This window comes from Microtus ochrogaster, chromosome 21 (genome assembly GCF_000317375.1).
Source record: "Microtus ochrogaster isolate Prairie Vole_2 chromosome 21, MicOch1.0, whole genome shotgun sequence".
Classification (NCBI taxonomy): domain Eukaryota; kingdom Metazoa; phylum Chordata; class Mammalia; order Rodentia; family Cricetidae; genus Microtus; species Microtus ochrogaster.
This window is the reverse complement of record NC_022022.1, coordinates 16,059,588-16,085,259: the sequence shown is the minus strand read 5'-3', so window position 1 is coordinate 16,085,259 and position 25,672 is coordinate 16,059,588. Positions and strand designations below refer to the sequence as shown.

General features: G+C 37.9%; 1 protein-coding gene across 2 annotated transcripts in view; it reads right to left on the bottom strand.

Moving 5' to 3' along the window:
- Positions 1-25,672, bottom strand: part of Dpyd (dihydropyrimidine dehydrogenase) — a 763,700-nt gene that overhangs the window by 395,205 nt on the left and 342,823 nt on the right. For both annotated transcript variants that reach the window (XM_005357199.2, XM_013350051.1), the window contains exon 12: positions 6,351-6,535. In XM_005357199.2, coding sequence (XP_005357256.1) covers positions 6,351-6,535 — 185 coding nt within the window. The remainder of the gene's footprint in view (positions 1-6,350; positions 6,536-25,672) is intronic.

Here is a 25,672-nt window from a genome sequence, read left to right as displayed (position 1 = left end):
GAACTCACAGAGATCCGCCTGCCTCTGCCTCCCGAGTGCTGGGATTAAAGGCGTGCGCCACCATCGCCCGGCTCATCCAGTCTTAATAGAAGGGGAGGTGCCTAGTCTCACTGCAACTTGATATACCATGACTGATGTCCATGGGAGGCCTGCCCTTTTCTCAAGAGAAACAGAAGAGCAGTAGATGGGGACGAGGGGAGCTAAGGAGAGGGATGGAAAGGAGAAAAAGGAGGAGAAACTTGGTCAGTGATGTAAAAACAAGCAAGCAAACAAACAAAAAACAGACAAGAAAAGATCAAAGACATCTGTCCTTACTCTTCTAGAATAATTCTAATAGCTTTGATACCTGTTTACCTAGTTTAAAGAATGTACTGGCTATAATAAAACTGTCTTTATGTCATATCATGTATTTCTCCTTATTACCGAAGGTTAGGAGTTGAATTAAAACACTATTATAAGTTTACTAAGAGAATAAAAGACTGATAGATTAATGGGGTTAGGTTTCTCCTTAATATGAAACTTTTCTTTGTACACACACACACACTAAGAAATCACATTCACACATATATACTTTAATTAAATAAGTAAGTCGATTAAACATTAAAATAAAGCATACAAATAAAATTCAAACCTAAAGGAGCTACACTCAATTTTTAGTTTTGTACTTTCTGTCTGAACATTCTTATCATTATTCAGAATCTTCAAAAATTTTTATTCAACTGGCAGAAGAAAGTTCAAGTGTATCTGGGCTCCACAGATATCAGCCCATTAGAAACAATTAAGACGGTGTTTTGCTGAGCCACTTATCAGTGCAGCAATTAAAGAAGAGTCAGTACACTCGCTTTTGATAAAATATCGCATTATCTTGGAATATTTCAATGCCTAAAAAGATAAAGAATTCTCGCAGTGTGAGTTCCACAGACTGGAGCATCTGGTAGATTTTCTTTAGTACATTCTCAAAAGAAGGAATAATGACTTGTAAGGTAGGGAAACATTGACAAAAATACCATGTTTTCCCACATTGACACCAGATCTGCCACATCGCTTCTATATATGAACAATTTCCACCACATTATATGTTCGAAATTACAAAGTATAAGCTAGATGCTCTCACCCTACGGTAGAACCGCAATGATTACAGATAATTCCTCGTCCTTTCCCCAAACAGTGTATGTGTTCAAGGCCTGCCTTAGTCTTCACTTTGCTTCTTGGTGAAACCAGAACCCAGGGGTGAGGCTGACAGGCCAAGTGGAGAGAACCCTTGACAGCCCTAGGAAGGCGAGCCTGTGACTGAACAGAGAGCAGCAGCTCACCCTCACCTGGTGCACACTGTTCTACATTCCAGCAATAGGCACTCTTGTTTGGGACTTCCTTGGGAATGGAGCAACCTATTAAACCTGACCCAGTCACTTTTTCCCCTTAAGTTTCTTCAGTTCCTAGGACTTCAATTTTTTTTCTTGTTCTCTTTTTCTTCTTGTGCCATGATGCTCCTGAATTCTCTGCTGGTTACACAGAGAATTCACCTGTCCATGCGACCCCTTTATCTTTACATGTTTAATGACTGCACTTTATGAGACTTTCACTTCTACAACCGATTCCTTTACTAGACTTTAATTTATCTTTAAAGGAGATTTATTTCTGTTTATATTGATGTGTCTATGTCTGTGTTTATCATCACATGGGTGTGGATGCTTTTGGAAGACCAGGGGAGCACATCAGATCCCCCAGAGCTGGAGCTCTAGACAGTTGAACACTGCTCTGTGCCGCTGCTGGGAACGGATACAGGTCTTCTGGAAGAGCAGCAGGCACTCCTGATTGAAATATCTCTCCAGTCATGACCTTGTTATCTTAATTTCAAGTTTTCATTTTATTTCACATACATAAGCCTTCTGATTCAGGCTACTTATAAATTATAACATTTAGAACACATCAGTTATTTAATGAATGAATGATGAATGAATGAATGAATGGATTCAATGACAGAAGATGCGCATGGATGGCTAAAAAAGCCTTGTGTATTTATTTGTAATTAAATATTTTAATGATTAAATACTACGATTCTAAACTTCAAATTCCTGTTTTAGAATTTTAAAAGCTTATTTAATATCATATAATTTTTATGATATCATTTGAATGACACAGAGGCAATGCTCTCTAATAACCCATAGCAATAACATAAACAACATTGATCTGTGGATCAGGCCCTGCAGTAAGAGCTTTCCAGAAATCCATCAACCTAATATTTTCCATAATCCAATAACATAGCAAGACCACTAATTATCATTACGTATTTATTAATAACCGATCTACTCCTGAGAATACCATGCTTAGGAGGGGTAGTATAACTTGCTAAAGGTTGGTTTCTAAGTATTAGAATTGAGTTTGAAATCCTCTCTTCAATTCAGAATCCAATGTATAACCATAATAGTCTGCCTTCCCTCCTTTACTCATTTTAAAGATGTTTTTCCCAGTGTCAAGTGTTGGGCCCCACAGCTGTCTCTCGATAAATGGTAATTGAGGAAATTAACTAATGAAACTTAAGTGAAGCTCTCTTTGGAAAATTATGAGAATAATTGGAATCTCTACAAGGATGTCTTTAAATAACATCATTTATCTAAAATAAAATATATATATCAAAGAAATTGCATATGCACAACTTCAGTGACTGTATGCATTCATTCATGAGATAATATATGTGTGAAATCATTTAAAACTATATTCTCTGGTGTGACAATTTTCCCCAAGATAAACTGAAAGAACAAGTAAGGTTTTAAAGAATTATTTGTGGGGGGGGGGAAGGAGGGAGAGAGGGAGAGAGAGAGACAGAGTAGTGACACATGTATTCTTGTGGGTAGTGCCAAGGGAGGACATTGGAAACACCAGAGCCAGGGCTACATTTAGGAGCTTCCTTAATTGGGTGCTTGGAACCAAACTCTTAGCCTCAGAAAGAACACCAAACACTCCTAATTTTTGAGCTATCTCTCCAGCTCCTCAAGGTTTTTCTTAATGAATACAATAATAATACACTACTTGTTTATAATAATAATTTCATCATATAGCATACTTATTAGTTTCAGTTCTTCTTAATATTTATTTTTAATTATGTGTATGTGTGTGTGCCAGTATATGCATGTGAGGGTAGGTGCCCACAGAGGCCAGGGGTGTCAGATCTTATGGAGCTGGAGTTATAGGTTGTTATGAGCTGCTTTATGTGGGTTCTGGGACTGAATTTTGGTCCTCCACAAAAGGTAGTACATGCTCTTAACTGCTGAGGACTAAATTTTGTTCCTCCACAAAATCTAGTACATGCTCTTATCTGCTGGGGACTGGATTTTGGTCATCCACAAAAGCAAGTACATGCTCCTTACTGCTGAGCCATCTCACTCATTTTTAAGAGAATGATTCTTTTATTCTGCATATTTTCTCCTACTCAATACATGAGTATATTCTCCATAGAAAGAGACAAGCATGACCAGAAGTTTGCATACAGGATGTTCAATATGTGGATGCCAATCATAAATGTGGTGTCATGGACCCTTAGATAAAACTGTAAGGTACAAAGGAACAAGCAGAATCCAGAGACCAGGGCCCAGACCCAAAAGAAATCTGGTCCTCTGTGCAAAATTTATAATCAGCATCGCATATCAGGGAGATTGAACTTCATCTTAAATGCAGAGAGGAGACACTAAAAGGATGTTAGTTAGGACATTAGAACCAATGTCATCTTGCAGAAGGATGAGTGGCTGCAGTGTTGGGCCACTGGATTTGGAGACGAAGACTCAAGAGAGATCACAGAGGCTAGAAGTACATTATAATCACGTGGAAAGAGAAGCTCACATATTGTCTCTAACCCTAAAAGCCACTGCAATGCTTCACACTTTGTGTCTGCCACCCTGGCAAAAGGCACAAGTGTTGAGTCTCCTAAACAGAAATCTGTGCCTATTTTCCATTTTGACTCCATTTTAAAATATAATTTGATACCTAGTTTGATATGTTGAATCCTTAAGACAAATCCAAAAGTCTTCCTAAACACTACATTTTTAATATTTCATTCTTAGAAACATGTACTTTTAAAAAAGAATCACATTTCTCATTATCCTACTAAAAGTTTGTTTCTTTTATGGGTACATGAAAGGTGAAGTGAAATGCTTATCCAGTTTTTAAGTAAAATTTTGTCAGATCCACAGGAGTTAAAAGATGAAATTAATAGAATCTTCCTATCCCACCAGAGGTCAGGTCAGAGCCCTGAAACCCAAGTAAGACTGTCCCCCAACACATCCTCCCAGCATAACCCCTACTGTCCCTCCACTTCTTTTTAACATATCCTGGTCCACAAGTCTGGCAGAAGCCTCCTAACCACCAGAAGGTTAGAGAGCCTTGAACCCCAAGTAAAACCACTCCCCCATTCAATCCAAACCTGCCCAGCAAAACCCCAAATATTCCTCGTCATCCTCATCACCATTTTCCAGCCTACACCTCTGGTAGAAGCCTCTAACCCCACCAGAGACCAGTCCATACTGAACCCCAGAGACCAGGCCAGATTCCTGATAATCAGGCAGAAGCCTCCTACCCCACCAGAAGCCAGGACAGATTCCTGACTCCTCGAGAACCTCTGGTGAGATCAGAGAGCACACACTTAACCAGAAATCCAGCCCTCAATATGGGCAGCAAACCCCTGCCAAAACAGGGGCTATCCAAACCATCAGAAGTCCAGCCTTCAAGTCCGTTGGTGACCCTCTACTCAACCACAGGCAACTCCAGCCAGAAGATCAGAGAGAAAACAGAAACAAGTACAGAAACAAACAAACATACATCCAACAAAGACAAACACAGAAATTGATACCTAGCTCTAAAATTATTCCAAATTCAGATGCCTAAACACTAGTTCAAAAACACAATAAACAATAGCCAGGGCAATATGTCATCACCAGCACCCAATCATCCCACTATAGAAAGCCTTACATAGTCAGCACAACTGAAACACAAGAAAAGGTCCTTAAAGCAGACAGTATGAAGGTGAAAGTACTTAAAGAGGAAATAAATAAATCCCCTAAAGAAATCCAGGAGACAAACACACAAATAAAGAAATTGGAGGAAATCAGTAAATCCATAAAAGAACATCAAGAAAGAAAGAAAAACAACATTCAAAAAACAAACAAATAGAAAAACCTTTTGCTCCTACTGGATTGCATAAAAAGCTTCAATAAAACCAACTACATATTTTATTTCAAGGTTGGATGAAGCAATCCAGTAGGAGCAAAAGGGTCAGGAAGGAAAAAAAAAGTCAGAGACCACCCCTGCTCCCACTGTTAGGGAACCCAAAGAGAACAAAGCTACACAACCATAACACACATGCAGAGGGCACAGCTCATACCCATACCATCTCCCTGATCTCAGTAAGCCCACTTGATTCCCAGTTAGTTGATTATGTGGGCCACGTTTTTGTGTTTTCCTTGACCCCTCTGTCTCCTCCAACCCATCCTCCCCTTCCTCCAGAAGACTGCCCAGGCTCTGGCCAGTATTCGGTTGTGAAACTCTGTACTTTCATTAATCAATTGCCAAAGATGTTTGGAACTGATGTTTTTCAATAGTTTGTTTTCTGCTAAGTTATACACACCAAATTTGGAAATAGATAGGAATTCATCTAGTCCATGTGGACAGATCAAATAGTTGTCTAGATTACATGGGTTCATTATGAATCCGATTATATATCTTATCAAAGTGGGTATCAGCAAATTTGATATGTAGCATTGTTTATTTATTTAAGTTATTCCAAATACTTTTAAATACACTTTCATCTTCATAGCACTTTACTAATAGAAGTGCATAAAGCATTCTCAATAAGCTGATTTTACTACCTAGTCTGAATACTAAAGTTTTATCCAAGTAAAAATATATATTTACATATACAACATATAAAATGTTCCTACTGGTTTAGGAAGATGGCTCATTGGGTAAGAGTACTTGCTATGCATGCATGGGTTCTTGAGCTCAAATCCTCACAATATTGTGAAATAGTTGGCATGATTCCATTTAGCTCTAACCCCAGCCCTGGTAGCAAGTACAGACAGGAGGATCAATGAGGACTGCTGACTGTCAGCCCAGCTCCCTGTTCCCTGAGAAAACCATTGTCAAGGCAATAAGACGGAAATTAATAGAGCAGGACTCCCAACGTCCTCTTCTGTCTTCTTTGTATATATCGACACGTGCATTCCCACAGGTACATACACAAGCAACACACACATACACAGACATACATACGAACAAAGTGTGCTCATACAAATTAATATCAAAAATCAAAAAGTACTTAAGAGAAAAATATTTAAGCAATACTGATGACAAATGCCTACCTGTATGTACTTGTGAATGTACCAAGAAGCTTGTTTTCCATCATTCACAGATTCCACTGTGGTGTTAGCCATACCCACAACATCACCACCTGCAAATACCCAGGGCTCACTGGTTTGCATGGTTTCTGGATCTACTTCTGGGAGACCCCATCTGTTAAACTTGATGGGACTCAAGGCTTCTTTCACTGAAAAAAGGGAAAGAACAATAGGCGATGACAGATCAGTGAATCATGTAACATTTTGAAAAATATTCAATAATTATTGTTCTATGGATGTAAGCAACTGTTTTTAATAAACAGGTAAAAGGTAAGTTAGTGCAATACCAGAGTCAACACATTTAAAGTCATTAAAAATATACCTCACATGTAGAAACTAAAAGGAGTTTGAAATACTTAGTAACTGCTTTACTATCTAAAAAGAGTTGAACCAATAAAGTATAGTCTTTGAAATACATATAAATGAATTTTTTTACCCATCAATTTCCTTATCCATAAATCTGCTACTATTCCCATGATCCCAATAATATTCCTGGGTGCTACAGGTAAAAGTTATATAGTTGATTCATGGATTGTGATCAAAGCCAAGTCTTTTTTTTTTCCCTAAGAACATACTTATAAAGCAAAATGGAAAGACCTTCTATATTTCCACTGAGTCCCTTACCCTTATTATTAAATAATTTCACTCAAGTATACAGTCACATTCAACTCAGAAGAAATGCTACTTTTGTATCATATAGATTGCAATAAGTATTATACACAAATACATGTATGTGCATGTGTACATGTGTGAGAAAATAATTAGAGGAGAAAAATCATGAGTGGGTAATGTGGGATAAAGTAGCAAGGCCAAGAAGGAGAAGTAGAAATGTTACGAATACATTTTATCCATATTTAAAAATCTCTAAAAATTTAAATAAAGAAGTTAAACTAAACTTAAAATTAAAAAGCCTTGTTTTTATATCTGTGGAATTCTACATCAAATAGAAACAGACAGCTATTCTTGGGTAGTGCTGATGTGCTTTTCCTAATGGATGACAGAACTACGTCTATGTGACTTGCTTCTGTATTATCATGTGTGGACTTTAGAAAATACTGAGATGGACTGGTGTGTGTGTGTGAATGAAAGAGTCCGCGAGTTAAAGCTCTCACACTCAGGTTTCTATTTTAAAATCTTCTGCTATTTGTACTTCTTATGCCAGATCACCTTTCATCAAGAGGAAAATTAAATATTCATGTAATTATTTTCAATGCAGAATGGCATTTTGAGATTTTTCTAATGTCTTTAAAGGTCACATGCACGGAGACCTTTCTCATTGTTCCCCATTGCATAACAGATCATCACTACCATCTGTTGACAGTTACTTGAGTTGCAAGAACGTTAATAGTGAAGAGGGCTCATTTCTTCAACGTGGTTTAATGTGTTATTATTGAATGGAACATATGATATGTTTTAAAAATAGAATAATAATTGTAAATAATTATATATAAGAAGTGATATTATTTGTCTAAAACTTTGACACACTCTGGCCCAAATAGAGATACAATATGAAGAGAGTTTTAAAATGACAAACAATTCCAGATTGCATTACTAAAAATCCATATCCCATTTGTACATTTAACCTCATTTTTCAGAAATCGCCTTGAAAATTACTACTGGTGTCCTCTTAAGAATGAAAAAAAAAAGAGAAAGATTATGTATAACTTATTTTTTCCTACATCTATTAAAGACAAACATTGTTAAGCTGTTGAAGTTTAAATTAAGGACCCTCACTCAGACTTTTTTGAGGTCCTCTGACTAACAGGAAATTTGTAAATGTTTTTTTTTTTTTTTTCTGAAAGTCTTCTGAAGTACTCGGGGTTGAACACAGAACTTGGTTCATGCTGGGGAAGCACTCTATCATTGAGCCCCATCTGAAGTCCATTAAATGTTTGTATTCTTAAAGAGAAGCCCTAGGGCCTCACAAATTTATATCTGCTTGAACCAAAGAATTACATGCACATTTGTGAGTGCATGTCCCTAAATATTCATAAGTGCATACTGGCTAAAACAAGCTCTTTAGTATGTGACTCACTCAGCGTTTGAAATCTTAGACATGAATACCAACTATTGTAATCATTTAGTTACTTCTGACATCAATCTAAACTTTATTAATTAAGCAGTTTGTTGATTCTATATTACAAACTAGATATATTAATTTTTCATACTAAAAATGATGTTAGCTATCTTTCAAAAAAAATACTTATGGAATTGCCTTCTGCCCTTTGGTGGGGCATTCAACTTTAGCGTGTTCCTAATTTCCCTCTTGAAATGTTAAGTGGATAAAAAGTCATATAGTAGGCCTTAATACTATGAATATAAACAAAACAGTAACAATCTGCATAAATTTGAATATATAATTCTGGGATTGTCAGTATCTACAAAACAACCACTAAAAACACAGAAGATGAACAAAACACACAAGTATAAACACTGCTACAATAGGTCCTAAATGTTTTCTTTCAGCAGTGCCTACTAGCGACTCTCAGGATGATGGCCTCAATCTCAAACCACAAGTATTACCTGCAGGTCCAGCAGACCCTGTTTAGGTGTATACAATGTTTATACAGTAATTAGAAGTTCATTGAATCTACATATGGATCACAAACCATCTTTCTCAGTCCCACCTAAATGCATGTTGAAGTGTGCTTTTTATGTACCTGTGCTCATGTGTATGAGTGCCAGAGGTCGATGTGAGTATCTCATTTTGATTCCATTTCATTTTTATTTGTTGGCACAGGGTCGCTCACCAAACCTACAGCTCATTACTCTGACTACACTGGCTAGCTAATGTCTGTTAGGGATCTTCCTGTCTCCACGCTTTCAGTACTACAATTTCAGACAGACACCGCTGTCCTCATCTCTTTATTGTGTTGAAAGACTCAGATCTATTGGTATGGGTGTCAAGACATTGCCCTGAACAAGCCATGTCTTCGGCCCTATCTTTCTTAATTTCAGTGATTTTCAAACTATAGCTACTGTTCCTACATTCTATCCTTTCATTTTTTTCTAAACCTTTAAGTACCATATCTGGATTCCAAATTAATTAATTTAGCTTATTAATTGATCTAATACAGAGAATATATGTATTTTTCTTCTAATTTATCAGTGAGGAGTTCGTTTACTCAGCTGCCTGTAACAAGAGGATCTCTGTTATCTGCATCATTGGAACCATCCTTCTGTGGACCACTGAAAGCTCTTACTCCTCTGCTGATACAGTCAACTTGGAATTCACTGTAAACAAACCTCAGAAGCAGATCACTACTGCCCTGATGCAGCTTGGAAGGAATGAAGGCCCTAGTGGATGAAAAATGTATGTTTACATTTGCAAACCAAATAACTGCTTGCCATTCCTGTGAAGTGTTAAATGAATATTAATAAAGGCTTGGACGTTTTTTCCTTCTTTCTTGAAATGGGGGTAGGCATTTTCTGTGATGATCATTTACAGTTTTCACAAAGATTTCCGAGGGATTGTATGCTGATGGAGACAGGCATATGTCCAAGTAGCTCTATTGCTGAATACAATAAGAACTTGAAAAAGAGCCCTTAAACATGCTGATTCAGAGTCCAGATTATTCTGCAAATGAGAGAGGAATATGCTAAATGATATGGTGCCTGGAATTTTATGCAGCCTTTAAAAGAACAGAAACATACTTAATTCATACCAAACATTCAAGATTTATGCTAATTTTCTGCTTTAATTACTACTGTGCTAAAATGAGCTTATTTAAAAAACAAAGACACTCCAAGGTAGCTTTATAATAAGAAATGGTTTTGAAATAGGAACTTTTAGTCAATTTAATGTTATGCGCAAAATGACTTTTTTTTATATATAGACTTAATTGTATTATGACACACAAATTCTTCAATAAGCCACAGTATAAAATTGCAGAAAGCATCCCTTAGGGACACATCAGCAGCAGATGCAGATTGCCAAGGTCAATTAAACTGACATAGCAGTGCTGTCGTATATGTAGAAGAGAAATCCATAAGCATATGACAAGTGTGGTTCTCAGTATTTATAAAAAGATGTTGGCAAGCGTTATAGTTTACTACATAAATATAAATTAATTCTCCATAAAAAAGAAAAAAAACAGTGTAGTAATTATAATGGAAAGGATTATTGGTATTCTTTGAAGAGTTTGTTGTTATAAAGCAATGGAAGGGAAGAAACCCTTTAGCATTTATAATAAAATCTTATCCTGATAACAAAGATGAATCTATCCCTATGAGTGTTGTTTAATTTGATACCAGCAATGACCCAGTAGGATCAAAGCATGATAAGAGAAGAAAACAAGATAGGGCAGTCATCTTAGCAATTCAGAGAAGAAAGCAAAGTCAAAGGCAGATCAAACGATTCTAAGTACAGAGCCAGGATCTGAGAATTCTGTTTAACAGAAGGACAACAGAGAGAAAGCAAGGGATAGAAAAAGAAGACACCTTCATCTGAGAGCACCAGATTGGGACAGTAGCCTCTCTGTCCTCCACATATGTAAGCCTAAGGTATGCAATCAGGATACATCTCCCAGAGACACTGGGGACTGAAGTAAGAAACTTGCATTTTCACTCACCCACCTTAGGACAACGTCCTGGGCTCTGCACCTTCCTGCTTCTCATGTACTTTCTCATGTTACTTCTTACTCTGCCTCCCACAGAGTTATTTATGCTTTTCTCTTTTCCTCACGTACTTTGAAACCTTGGATTTTGACATGTCTCTCCTCTCTCATAGCCACATCCACATCTCACTTTATCTGCTTTGTTAGATTAATCACGGTGCTCCTTTTCCTCAGCACTCAGTGATGACTTCATTCTGCCCAGGCAAAGAAGCTATGGCCTATTTGGTTGCCACACCCTGTGGCTTTGTCCTCCTTTTCCATGTTTCTTTAGAATCTAGCAACTAAACTGCATTAATTTTTATCCCATTTCTTCTTACATTTGTAGAAAACTCTTCTGTCTACATTCTATTTTTATTTTTTCACGTATTGTAGGAATCTTTCATATGCAAATGTTCCTCTTCCCAACTCTCTAATATCCAGTTCACCGAACATTCTCTTTGAGAAATTATAGTCATTTGTGGCCCTGAACTTGATCTCAAAGAAGATGACTTCAAATTCTCTTTTGAAATTTTTCTTTATACACCCTCCCCCATCTTAGCTGCTGTTGTATTACTGTGAAGAGACACCACAACAAAAGAAACTTATAAAAGAAAACATTTAATTTGGGACATACTTACAAATTCAGAGGATGAGTATGGCTAATGGTTAGGAAGCAAGACAGTAGGAAGGAAGTGTGGTGGCTGGAGCAGCTGAGAGAGCTTACACTGTATCCACCGGTTGGAGACAGAGAAAAAGGGAGGAGGGAGGGAAGGACTGGGAGAGGGAGAAGAAGGAAGAGGAGAGGGAAAGAGAGAGAGAGAGAGAGAGAGAGAGAGAGAGAGAGAGAGAGAGAGAGAGACTTAGTTTTTTTGTGGACTTCTGAAATCTCAAAGCCCACCCCCAATGATATATCTCTTCCGAAGTTTCCACAGCCTAAGAATTAAGAATTCAAATGTGGAAGCCTGAAGGGGCCATTCTCATCCACACTTCCACATTGCCTGTTGGGTATTATTTTTCTATTTAACTTTTTTTTTTTAATTTTACACACTAGCCCCAGTTCCCCAATATGCCTCTTATCCCACTCCCTAGAATTTAAGAACCCCCTCCTCCTGTTAAGGGCCAGACTCCTCATAGTCATTTCAGAGGATGGCTTTGCTCCCCAGGCCATCTCCTCCTGCCACTCTGCCATTATCCATTACCTCGAAGGCAGACAGCTCCTCTACAGTCAGACATATGCACAGTACCGCCCAGCCTGAAAGCATCCCAAACCTTCACCTGTCTTCCAAATTATCATGCTAGCAGTTCATTAAGATCATTCATTCATTCCAGGTTGTCAAATCTTGTGATTTTCAAAAATTATCATTCTTTAGGGCCAAGTATAAGGTGAGCTAAGTGAGGAACCCACCAGACATGACAGAAGGAGTTTCTTCTTTCCAGGGCTATGAGAGAGGAGGGACCTCGACTGCTTTTCCTTATTTGTTATGCTACTTGTCATGATTTCTTGTCAACCTCCAAGAGATGGCCACATATTTGTCCCGATAGTCCTTAGGATTGGTTTCCATCACACCACTCTGAGTTTTCTCTTGCCCTCATCATATTTTCTAATTATTGATGCTACGTTTTAAGATTTTCTCCATTCTTCAATGCCCTAAAAATAGAGCTTTAACATTTTGACATCATCTTTAAATCATTTGTTTCCAATAACCTCACTGTGGGCTCGGTTAACAAGATCTGTGAACCCTTCTAATGAATTTTTCTCCTACTAACTTCTTGCAGTCTATTGATCCTGCCTTTACTCAATGTGAAGAAAATCAATTAGAACTCACAGATTCTTTGTAATTGTTAGACATTAATGCTGTATATTTACATATTATTTCATTCCAATAAAAAAAAAGCAGACAGATGTTGCAGGTAGGTACTACCATTTTCCTTATAGTCAAGAGGTAGCAAGAATTCTGTTGGAGTTAAATTGTTTCTGACCCCAAAGGCTTCCTTATTACTGACCATAGGGGTAAGAGAAAGTCAAAATGAATAGGCTAAGAATGATCTCTGGGAACTTCCCACTGGAGTCCAGTAAGTAGCTAAAATGGACAGGTGAATGTCGAAGGGACTTACAACGACATCAGTGTTGACAGGCTTTATAGATGCAGCATCTAGATCATCTTTTCAATGAATTGTTTCTTGACTTTTCTGTTAAAATAGACGTTGTATGGTTTTATTTACATTATTCTAACGTCCTTCTCACTGCTCTTTGAGTTTCTGTGAGTTATCCATTTCTCCAGTCTCCAGCAAAATCACTGCCACATAAGAGGGACCTAATTTAGTATTGTCTTTCTTCTTGTTTTTGTTCGTTAGCTTAGAGTTTCTTATTCGACTTATTTCTTGTAGTTGTTAGTACAACAATGAAAGGCATCTCACTGTGGGGCGAGAATGCAAATATTTCCCTTTCGAAAGCTGCTAGCATACCAAATCATGGGGGAAAGAATGGGTGTGTGGCTACTTTCAGTTGCTTTAACCATTGTCTTTCTTACTTTTCTGCCTGGATTATTTTCAGTTTGTTTGCATTTGTAGCATTCAGGGAGACTAAAGGTAGGGGTTTAGTTTTCTAAACCCATCATGCCAAGGATAAAGAGGCTCCCCCAAGTCATTAAAAGGACAGTTGCCAACAGCAGCCTTCATAAACGGCTTCTGTTGTCCTTGCATGCCACTGGGAGCTTCATTTCCATTCTTAAACTGACCAACTAATCAATTCAGAATTAGACCCATGCAAACACTTCACCTTGATTTGCTTATTTCTCCACAATAATTCCATCTATTTAAGACTCTGTGAACTCCTTGAAGATTTGATTTCATTTTCTCTGGAAAAGATCTCCTCAAGGAGGTCAGTGCTCTTGAAGTAAATACGTGGGGATTGTTTTCAGATTCTCTGTTGGATTCCCAAATGCTGTTCTTTGATATGCTTATTTATATTCAATGTTACCATCTACTTAAGACCACAAACTCCTTGAAGGAATAGATCATCCTTTAATCTGATTTGGACCATAATCATCATAATTCTATGCATATTTGGGTGCTTAATACTTCTTGATAATTACAAGACAGTGAAAAACGATAGGCTGCTGAGACATTTCGCATGTAATTCCCAATGAGAGAAAAATTTTAAAATGCCGAATGATGCCACCAAGTGATATAAACAATTACAGAAAGCGGTTAAGAAAAATGCCCAGTATAAAAAAATCCCCATTTGCTGCATTTAAAGCATAAACAAAAACACAGAAAGCCAAGAGGAGATTATGCTCCTTGTGAAAACAATATTATTAAAATATAAATGAATGCTGAGGAAAATATTTTAATTAACAAAATAAATCAAATGGAAAAGATTTCCTAAATAGAGCTTTAAAAGTAAGTCTATGTGTGTTTGACTGCCATGACTAATTATGTATCCATGTAATGTGTGTTCAATTTGGGCTTATTTAAATAGCAGAAATGCTCATTAGCCGCAGTATATCTGTGAAGCTTCAGTAAACAGTTTAATGGTTTTTATGTTTAACCAATTTCATAAGTTCCTGTAATTTTAGCTTTAGCAGCTCATTAATGTTATTTTTTGATATCCATCTTACAGCTTTTTTCCTTCTTGTCAATCGTCAGTAGGCACACATCAATGCAAATTTAAAACACATAGTAGAATTGGGTTTAAGCAAATTTTATACATTAGTAAATGTGCAATTCAACATACAGGAACCAGTTGAGTTTCACGCAGTTGGGATATATCTTAGGTATTGACCAAAGTTCTATTCCAGAGTATTTATGATGATGGTATTGGAAACTGTTACTGAGTGCTTTTGTAAACTTGTGGCTGGTTCTGGGCTGTCAGGCACACATTATCTCATCGGAACCCAACAGAGTAGCTATATATCTCAATATCATCACAATATAGGTAAGTTGCCAAGGTCCTACTTTAAAGATCCAAAATCAAAGAGCAAATCAGCTAGGCATGTAGATTCGAGATCTCTACAGAACTTGGAGGCATATATGCACATATTAGAGTTATCTTAGATGACTGCACCTTAGATGCAGTCGAGGGATATGTAAAGTTTTGGAAGAAGAAAAGTACAGGTGAAAAAAAAATCAAGTCAAGCATGCAAAACAGGCAGCAAGAGTAACTCAAACTAAAATAAAGAAAGATTCATTTGATTTTTCAAATGAATGAGAACCAAATGAAACCAAAACATTTTTTATCCATGTGAGGCACTTTTAGGACCGATCAACTATAAGAGAAAAATAAAAAGCAAGTCACAAGGTCTCCTAAAATGAAGTGTGATGAGTAGTAAAATGTTAGCAAAAAAGACACAATGAAATGCATTAAGGACAAGGAGTGTTGCAAAGACATAAGACGGTGTTTGTGGGCCACTCTTACTGAAAGTTTAGCAACGAAAACAAAGGAAAAATTAAAGAACTGACTTGGTTTCATTTATCCAATTACCAAACATTTATTTTCTATTGCTGTTGCTCTATATATTGATGTAGGTACTATTATAAGCCAAAGGTAATTGACCAGTCCAAGTGGATTATACTTTACAGAAACAAAAATATAGAACAAGCACATAGAAAATCACATCATGGAGAAACTGGTTACAGAGAGAACATCATGAGAAAGAGTATTTCCAGACAATAGAGCTTGTGATGACAAGTAGGGTTGGTGTTTTAGATCCTAGTAGAATGGAGTTTCCAAGACAGCATTCTTTAGGAAGATGATATCAGTACTGGAGAATGGAGGGCAATAATGAACCCATTTGGTAGAGAAGCAGAGGGCTGAACATTCCAGGAAGAGGAAATACACAATCTTCAAACATGAGGTGAGACTACAGCACTTGTAGATTAGAGGTGATGCTCTCTGGATGGATGAGAGTGGGCAGGAAAGGGGGAAAGCACCGAGGGAGAGGCATGGTCCAGTCCTATATTCCTGTCATAGCAACTGCATTCTAAACAAAGAAGGAAGCTGTAACCATGTTTGGAACAAAGACTGAATGTCAAGATTTCTGTCTATAAACAATATCTGCTAGTGCCTCAAAGAAATGAAAAAAAAAGGCATAGGTTGACTGTTGGGAACTGCAGACCCTCGGACTCCGAATTTTCTATGACCCCTTGCCTACTGGAGTAAACAGCTTGTTTTCCTCTTCTTGCAGCTGCTCTAAGCACCACACCCTCAAGAGTTCCTGATGTTAGGGGAGTGGTTTCTGGTGGGCTTGCAGCTGAAAAGTCTTGAGAGCTAGGGCATGGCATTAGGAAAGGAGAGACCTATATAAGCTGCCCTGGAACACAATTAAAGGGGTGTTCTTATTTCAAGGATGACCTGTATCTCCTTCTGTGTGTGTTTCAATCTCCAGCCCCTTGCCCGACTCATGAACCATCTTGTGGTAAACAGGCAGTTGGTATAGGTGGGCAGTACAGATGACTAATCAATCACAGGAAGCGGTTTCTAGTGTTCATGGAAGTGTCCTGGATCAGGCAAGAGTGATGACTTGCTTAGCTTCCTGCGGGGGGGGGGGGTGTCATCATACATGGCTAGCCTTACAATGAATTTTTTTTATTAAAATCATTTTAAAGGAAGCAATTATTTCATTATTTTTAACCAAACCCATTCATTCATTCATTTATTCCATGAATCTCTGCTGATCTAGAGATGGTACTAGGGTCTCTGGGCTAAAATATAAGCAAACTGCCTTACAATTGCATTGTGATTATAGCTGAGATGAGGTGAGATGCAGACTTAAGCAGAGCATGGGGAAAGTCCACAAGGAGGCATGTTTAAGGCTTTGTTTGCTGTTTTTATGCTTTTTGAGATAGAGTTTCACCATGTAGTCCTGGCTGATATGGGACTTCCTATGTAGACCAGGCTGAACTTGGAGAGATCTGCCTGCCTCTGCCTCCTGGGAGCTGGGATGAAAGACATGAGCCACCACCGCCCAATTTCACGCTCTTCATTTGTGTGAAGATAATACAGTTTTCCTGCCCTCTTCCCTCTTAGGGAACAAAACTCCAGAACAAATCCAGATGCCTTGACCTAGCATTGGAAAATTCTTCCCATGCTTACATGACTATTTCTCATGACATGCTTTATAATCTAGTCAAAGGACCTAGTTTGTTCAGCACAGCAACTGTTCCTTGTCACTTCCATGTCTCTGTTCTCTTCTTCTCTGTCTTGTACTTATCTCTACTCCAAACATTACTTCCTCTGAAATACCCTTCTATTGTTTCCTCCATAGGAAGCCATTTCTCTACTCTGTGTGTCACACCAGCAATTTCTATGGTTCTCTTCAGGTCACTTTATACCTGTTGGCCACATGACACCCAGAGAAGATAATACTTGGATTCTGAAACAGGAGGTCCGTGCAATGATGCTGGTGATGTGGAACTTCTGTGGGTAGCAGTGTGTAAATACGGTGGGAAGAAGGACCATACTGAATGAGAACAATAATCCATATACTTTAGAGAGAGCTTATAAAATACTAGATATTTACCAAACATATATTATATGTTTGTAACTCTTAATTTGCATGGAAACCTATGGTTATGTAAATAAAAGTCCCTTTGACAAACTCAAATGAGCTTTATAATACCAAACTATTTGTGTAGTTTTAAGTAACAATGGTCCCAATAAGCTTATATATTTGAAAACTTTGTCTCCAGGTGGCAGAATAACCATTCTGCATCAGGCATTAAGAAGGGTGGTCTTGTTGGAGGAGGTTTGGCCTCCTGGAGGAGGGTTTTGGGATTTCAAAAGCCTTCACCATTCCTAGCTGACTCTCCATGTCTACTGCTTGGGTATCAGATATAGGTTCTCAGCTACTGTTCCAGAGCCAAGCCTGCCTGCCCCCTGCCGACATAATGGCCATGGATTCATCTTCTGAAACTGGAGAGCAAGAAACTATTTCATCTATAAGTTTCACTGACCATGGTGTCTTAACAAAGCTGAAGAATATAGTGAGGACAATATTTTAACTGTTCTCGCTATGAAAATAAAAGATATTGACAGATAAATTTAATCATTGAAGGCTTGGAAAAGACACATGGATGATTGTAAAAATTAATGCATGGCTCTACTTAGCAATATCACAGTATAACATTTGACTTGAGTCACATCTATAAGTGGCAGTAAATATTAAATATAATTAAACATGACTTTTCTGTTAATCAAAATGTACATGAACACCAATGTCCACATTAAGACAATTTTAGATTAAGCTTACTTTAGATGAACATTTCCTTTTTCATACATCATCCTCTCAACAAAGAATACATAGAGCTATAAATAAAATATAGTTACAATATTAGTAAATACTCCATATCATTCATTACTTTATAATTGAACTAACTTTTAACAAAGCCTATCACAATAACTTAGCATAGTTTTACATTTTGAAAAAATATTGGGTTTAAGAATAATATTTTATTTTCAGTGTAAAATAAGTCTATAAATAGGCAGTGTCATCTGTGATTACATTAGAGGCTGTTATATTATTCTACAACCTGAACTAATTTTAAATTATGCTTTCCTTGAATATTTTTATAGGATACAGTTTTCAATAAGTATTATGTAAACAAGAATTTTATCTATACAAATTATAGAATTATAATGATCGGGGGAGGGGGAGGGAAATGGGAGGCGGTGGTGGGGAGGAGGCAGAAATCCTTAATAAATAAATAAATTTTAAAAAAAGATTGTTAGGCATATCTTTTTTATAATTTATTAGATTTTTTAAAAAGTACTAATTCAAGTTCCCACCCTCTCCCCTCCTCCCATTCCCTCCACACACCCTCCCATCCCACCCCCATCCAATCCTCAGAGAGGGTAAGGCACATTGCTCTATGGAAGGTCCAAGACCCTCCCTACTATATCTAGGCTGAGGAAGGTATACATCCAAAGAGAATAGGTTCTCAAAAAGCCAGTACCTGCAGTGGGGGTAAATCCTGGTGTCACTTCCAGTGGCCCCTAAGTCTGCCCCAGCCATGCAACTGTCAAAAACATTCAAGGGACTAGTTTGGTCCTATGCTTGTTCCTTCCCAGTCTGGCAGGAGTTGGTGAGCTCCCATTAGCTCAGGCAGACTGTTTCAATGGATGAACCCATTATGGTCTTGACCTCTTTGCTCATATTCTCATTCCTCCCATTCTGCAACTGAACTTTGGGAGCTCAGTCCAGTGATCTGATGCAGGTCTCTGCCTCTGTTTCTATCAGTAGCTGGATGAAGGTACTATGGTGATATTTAAGATATTCATCAGTCTGACTACAGGGCAAGTCATGACCCCTCTCCTCTATTGCTTAGGGTCTTAGCTGGGGTCATCCTTGTGGATTCCCGGGAATTTCTTTAGAGCCAGATTTTGAATGGAATTAGAAAATAGTATCCTGAGTGAGGTAATCCAGGCCCAAAAAGATGTTTTTGGTATGTACTCACTCACAAGGGGATACTAGCTATAAGCAGAGGATATTGAGCCTATAGTTCATTATCCCAGAGAAGCTAAGTAACAAGGTGAACACAAAGAAAAACATATATAGATCCACCTGGAAATTGGAAATAGACAAGATCGCCTGACAAAATTGAGAGCACAGGGGTAGGGGGAGCAAAGAAGGTGGGAAAAGAAGAGGAGAGGAGAACGGGAGGAATGAGGAGAACCTCAAGGAATGGGATAGTTGAGATGGAGGAGGGACAGCGATGCGAGCAAGGAAAGAAATATCTTGATTAAGGGAGCCATTATGTGGTTAGTAATATCTTCAAAATACATTTTTGAAAAATTCAAGAATACCAGGGATACTTTTTTATTATCCCTGAACCTCAAAAGTAAAAAGCTAGGAATTTGAAAACACTGAAAAACTTATTTTTGGTAGTTTGTTTCAATGTATATTCTTTTTTCCAAATTATATCATTATTGATGAATAAACATATTTTTTATTTTTCAAAGAGTGACATTTTATTACGCTATAGGTAAACAGTATTTAAAAAACAAATATAATAACACCTGGTCAATAAGGTACAGGCTTCTATAACATTCACTATATGTTGAATAATGTTAACTATATTTTATGATTTCTGTTCTCTGAAACAATTACGTTATTTTTCCATTTTCTGCCTCCTTTCCCCAACAAAACTTGTTACATACCACTGCTCTGCTTCTTCTATGTAATCTTTGATTTGATGGAAAATGACTTTGATTTGATTTATACACTGTCTCCCTGTAAGAATGCATATGGTATCAAGCACTAGTGAAACCTGGAAAATAAAGATAAGGAAAGGCTCTGAACGGAGCGATCCACTGGGGAAACAAACCTATTCCTATGCAGTTATTAAAGGAAGTAAAATAATTACAGAAATATCATGTCGCGCTTCAAACGGATGTCTACGGCAGTTGTAAGTGATGTGATGTTGATTCTAAATCACTTTCAACACTGTTATCAGTTTGACCTCCCTCCTCATCACTTCTACCCTTTAAAATCATTCTAAGGGAAAACGGTGCAAGGATTCCATTATGTTCAATGGTTATTCTGCAGAAATGCCAGGACTGGCTTGCAATTCCACACTCCATCCTTCTGTCTGGGCAGAGTATTTTATAATAGAAAGATAATAAATCTAGCCAGGGAAAAAATCTTTCTGATAAAAAAAGGCAATTTTTAAGAAAATAGATACAGTTTTCCTAGTAGCCTCTTGGGAATTCTTCTTGTCCAAAATAGAATTAAAAGCAAGGCAAGGTGCAGAATAGAGTAAGATGGGTTATGCTCATCACTGAGCCAAGCAGCTAGCATATGCAGACATTTTAAAATGAAATACTAATGTGAGGGTCCATATGCACTGGATGGTGGAGGGAGCACAGTACCATGAAATAAAACATTGCTGTCATTACTTCAAGAGACATGCCATCATCACATAAAAGTGTCATAGTATGGCAGGAGAGTTGCTGCTGGGAGTCCAAAATAAATTCTACTATATTCATCTATCATACTTCCATAAGAAATTGCTATAACAGCTTACATTTAGCAGTCCATTCACTGAATAATAGCCCCCACTGTAAGAAATAAGATACGGCAGTGAAAAGTCAGGTGAATGAGACTGGATGCCTTGGAGCACTTCTGTCGTCCCAGCACAGGAAGCCAAAGGAGGATTGAAATATTGAGGGGCAAGAGCTACGGAGATGGACCTGTCAGTAAAGGGTTTGTCTTGTAAGCATGAGAACACGAGGTCCATTTTCTTCCAATCCATGAAGAAAATCATTAGAGGAGCCAGTAGTACTAGATGATGACAGGGAATCAGTGTCTCTGCCCAGAGCATGGCAACTGCATACATGGCAAGACCTCTGAAGGCCTAAATCTGACCAAATCTCAGCACGGGAAAGGGAATTGAACAAAGCTCGCTCCTAGCTGAGGAGGTTTTGGCAATCCTTAGCTGCTGGGAAAGGAAGGCTTAGTTTTATTACAAGCATAAAGTATAATAAATCAACCATGCTCCAGCAGAAGGCCACATATCCAGGAAAATTTGGGAAGTACAAATTCTCTTTGATGAGGAGAAGAAAAAAAAAATAACCGAAAGCTGCTTGGAAAGGGAAGGATGGTACATCTGGGAAGTTTGGGGAATGTGATCAAAACATGTTCTATAAAAATTTCAAAGAACTATTGAAAAATTGAAATAAATATTAAAACAATAGCAACAACCAAAACAAAATATATAAAATCATACTTGATGGTATGTGCTTATAATCCCAGCACTGGGTAGCCACAGGTAATTCTGTCTCTTGCTTGCTGAGGGATCCAAACTTGCCTACTTAGTGAGTGCCTACAAGTGAGAAGTCCTGTCTCTAAAGGAAACTGCATTGGATTGCATCTGCGGAACCACAGTTAAAACTCCATCTACACAAGCATACACTGGGTGGCATCTGCAGAACTAAGCCGCCTCTACACAAAAATACACTGGATGGTATCTGCAGAACAACAGCTAAAGCCATGTCTACACAAGCATATGCTAGGTGGCCTCTGAGGAATAATAACTAAAGTCAAGCATCTGAGGAACAGTAACCAAAGTCACGTCTATACAAGCATATGCAGGATGGCATCCGACAACAATTAAAGCCGTGTCTATACAAGTATAACTTGGATGGCATCTGAGGAACAAGAGCTTAAGTCCCATCTACATAAGAATACATAAGAAAGTTTGAGGCTGTCATGGACTACATGTAAAAGAACTTGTCTCAAAAATGAATGGGCAGACAGGCAAATTAAATATAATTATAAAAATTCGGAAAGCTTGTTTTCAATTTTCTTTTGTCTTTCTTAGCTTCCATCCCTATTTTCAGTTGCTAAACTAAAAAATTCCAGCTGCCACACATAACAAGCATCACCAGCAGGATCCCACCTGCTGTACTCCTGAGTTCTGTCCATGTTGCTTGAGAATTGCGATTTGTGTATAGCTTCTCCATCATATTACTAGGGCAGCTTCCTTCTACTTTCTGGAATTATATCCTGAGGATGAGTAAATAATTTTCTCATACAGGAAAGATGTCTTACAGAAAACACACTTGCCTGCATACATGAGTCACCAATCAAAGGTAACCCTTTGACTCCAAACTCCTAGTTTGAATAATATAGTTTAAAATACAGATAGGACGCATCTAGCAACAGTATCTATCTTGTTTGAGATAAAGATATCCCAAACATCTAAAGCATTTAATCAGTTTGTCACCTGGTTGGTTGAAATGTAATTTCAAAACAACAACAACAACAAATTTATCTTAGCATGCAGTCCTTTGACTCAATAGGAAGTTGTCGCAAAAATTCCTGTCATCTTATCCCTGCCCACTTCCCATCTTACATAACCACGCCATCTGTTTCAACTAACCGAGTCTCTCCCATTCATTGCCTGACCACATGAAGCTATCTTGTCAGCTAGTGGTTTTGTATGTGGTATTTCATCCAACAGGAAAATATCTGCTCATTTATAGAAACCACTTCAGATCTGATTACCATATTTTGTGGCAATTTGTATCTGATAATTTCTATCCCTGGGTTGGCAGGTAAAGACTTCCCTTTAGTCAGGCATGTCTGAAGTCCCCGCAAATGAATGGGCTTCCAGCAGTCCCTAAACAACGGTACACTGCAAGGAGATCAATGATAGGATGCATGGTAGAAACCATCAAATAATGAAGTTCTAAGGAAAGTGAAAAATTCATACCTTCCTTTATAAAGATAAGCACATGCATGGAATGAGTAGGCTGCTGACAACTCTCTAAAGACAGACTTTTGAAGCAGCTTTCTTAAATGACTGTAAAACGACTACTTAATCTAACAGTGTGGTGTTAAGCATGTTGCATAATCTTCTTGTGGCTTCCCTCCCTTCCACCTTCACTCCACCTGGAAACGCCTACACATCATTCGGGCTTCAACTTTTAACCCGCTTCCTCCAAGAAGCTTTCCTGAGCCCTCCTGCTCAGTTCTGTGCTTCCCTGAGACACTAAACTCCTTCCGAATCCGTTGATTCGAAGTAGGTGTTTTTTTTTTCCCTTTAAACTGCATTTCTGGAAGTACAGTGTGCGTATGCCTTTCCCCCACTTTCTCCCCAGAACCTCCTGGCTCAGAGTCTGAGATAGCAGGCTGTCAGAACTTCATAAGCAAACAAGCACCTGGAATAACAAAGCCAGAATACAATGTTTCTTTTATTCCTTCTTGTACATTTGAAAATACAAATGGGAAAACTTTGAGGCAAATGATTCCATCCTCATACACCCAGTATGTTGCATTGTTCTGACCACTTGACTGCTGGAGTCCACCTCAACCATTCTTATCTATATTGGCCACTGGGAAGCCACTTCCTTCAAGGTTTTGCAATAGCTAAAAATATTCTCCCACCAGGCAAGAAAATCCAGTGTTCTATCTGTTCTTTCAAGTTTATACCATACATTCAATAAAATGTATACAATAGAGCAGAGCTGATACTTTCTCAAGTTGGTACTTCATTCACCACCTTTTCTCTTTGCTTTTTTTGTAAGAAAGAAGGGGACTTAAGCAAACTGCAAGTCAAAGGGCTTAAGAGCCAAATAAAATTCCTGCTAAGTGCCGCCACCAATTTCTGGAAGAAAAAAAATGCTTTATCATTTAGAACATCAAATAAATAACAGACATAGTGGTCCTGAAAAATCTTAGGGTTCTACATCTGTTGGTGAATTACTCAATAAATAATATTTTAATAAGTTCTAACATAAATATGACACTGACTTCAAGTCTTTTATAGTATAAATAACAAGGATTGCTTGGCATTTGACCCATCTGGAGCTCACATGAAAATAATACTAGAGAATTTCTCCCAGTAAAAAAAAGATGATCATTTTTGAAAACCCCAGAGTCTCCATCTCCACTTTGCTAAGATCTCAGGCACATCATCTCTTGCCTGTCAATTTCTCATTCTGACTGTCAGAATGAACACAATTAAGCCATGACCTGCACCCTTCCTCCTAGAGGAAGAAGGGGACTCCGCACTACACTTGAAGCTGGTTTCCATAGAAAGCTTGACTTTCCCACAAGGCTTCAAAGACCTTTCTAAGGGCCTTCTAATGGATCGATGAGTGATTTTAAAACTGTCTTTCTCCCTCCTCCACAAAACACTCCTTTATGCAGCTAATTGCAATTAATGCCATCAAGGGAGTTGGTTTCTAAGGGCTGCATTAAAGATTCAGAAAGATCTGGGCATTGTGCTTGTTATCTCTAGTTCCTGCTGCGATGAGCAGAAACTGCAGGCCTTGATGCTGTGTATAAACTCCTTCCCTTGGAGGTCGACCTCCCCCGGCTGTGTTCCTCAGAGCTCAGGGTCCATGTCCCTGCTCCCTGTAGCATGCAAACCACATAAATCGGCCATCATCTTCTGTGCTTTCTTCCTTCCCAAGCCTTGTGCTTTAAAACTCATATCACCTCATACTTTTCAGGGGTTTAAACCCCCAGAAGTGCTTCATTTCTCCATCTCAAAAACAAGCATTCCCCTTAGAATAAATAAACTAATAAAATCTGTTTTCAGTTTGAAAATCCAAAGTGATTTAAATTGCTTTGCTCTTCAAATACCTGATTTTTGGAAACGCAAAATAAATACCTGTGCAACTAAGAATTTACATAAAGAAAATTGCTCCAGTACTCAAGGCAACCATCATTTTCGAAAGTAAAAATCTTAAAATGTTATAGACCATTAAAAATGTGGGATTTTTCTTTTCACTAATAAAACCAACAAAATATATAGAATGAACAATTGAGAGAGGCTTCAAGATGATGATGACATTCTGATTTTTAAATGCATTCGTGTCTGCACAACGTTTGTAATGAAGGTGTAATAAAGCATGATTTAGTTATTAAAATATTTGTTGTACAAAAATCATATTAATTTCATGAGATGCTTTAACTCTGCATACAACCTTTTTACAGATATTATTTCATTTATGTTTAAAGTGATACTAGGTTGCAGATACCAATTCAGCGCCTGATACAAAAGGACCATGAAGTTTGAAGATGCTTCCTCAGAGGAAAACTGCAAAAAGGACGGAGCCCCACATCCATAAGAACAGCCTGGTGAGAGGCAGGCGGATCTCTGTGAGTTCGAGACCAGCCTGGTCTACAGAGCTAGTGCCAGGACAGACTCCAAAGCCACAGAGAAACCCTGTCTCGAAAAAAC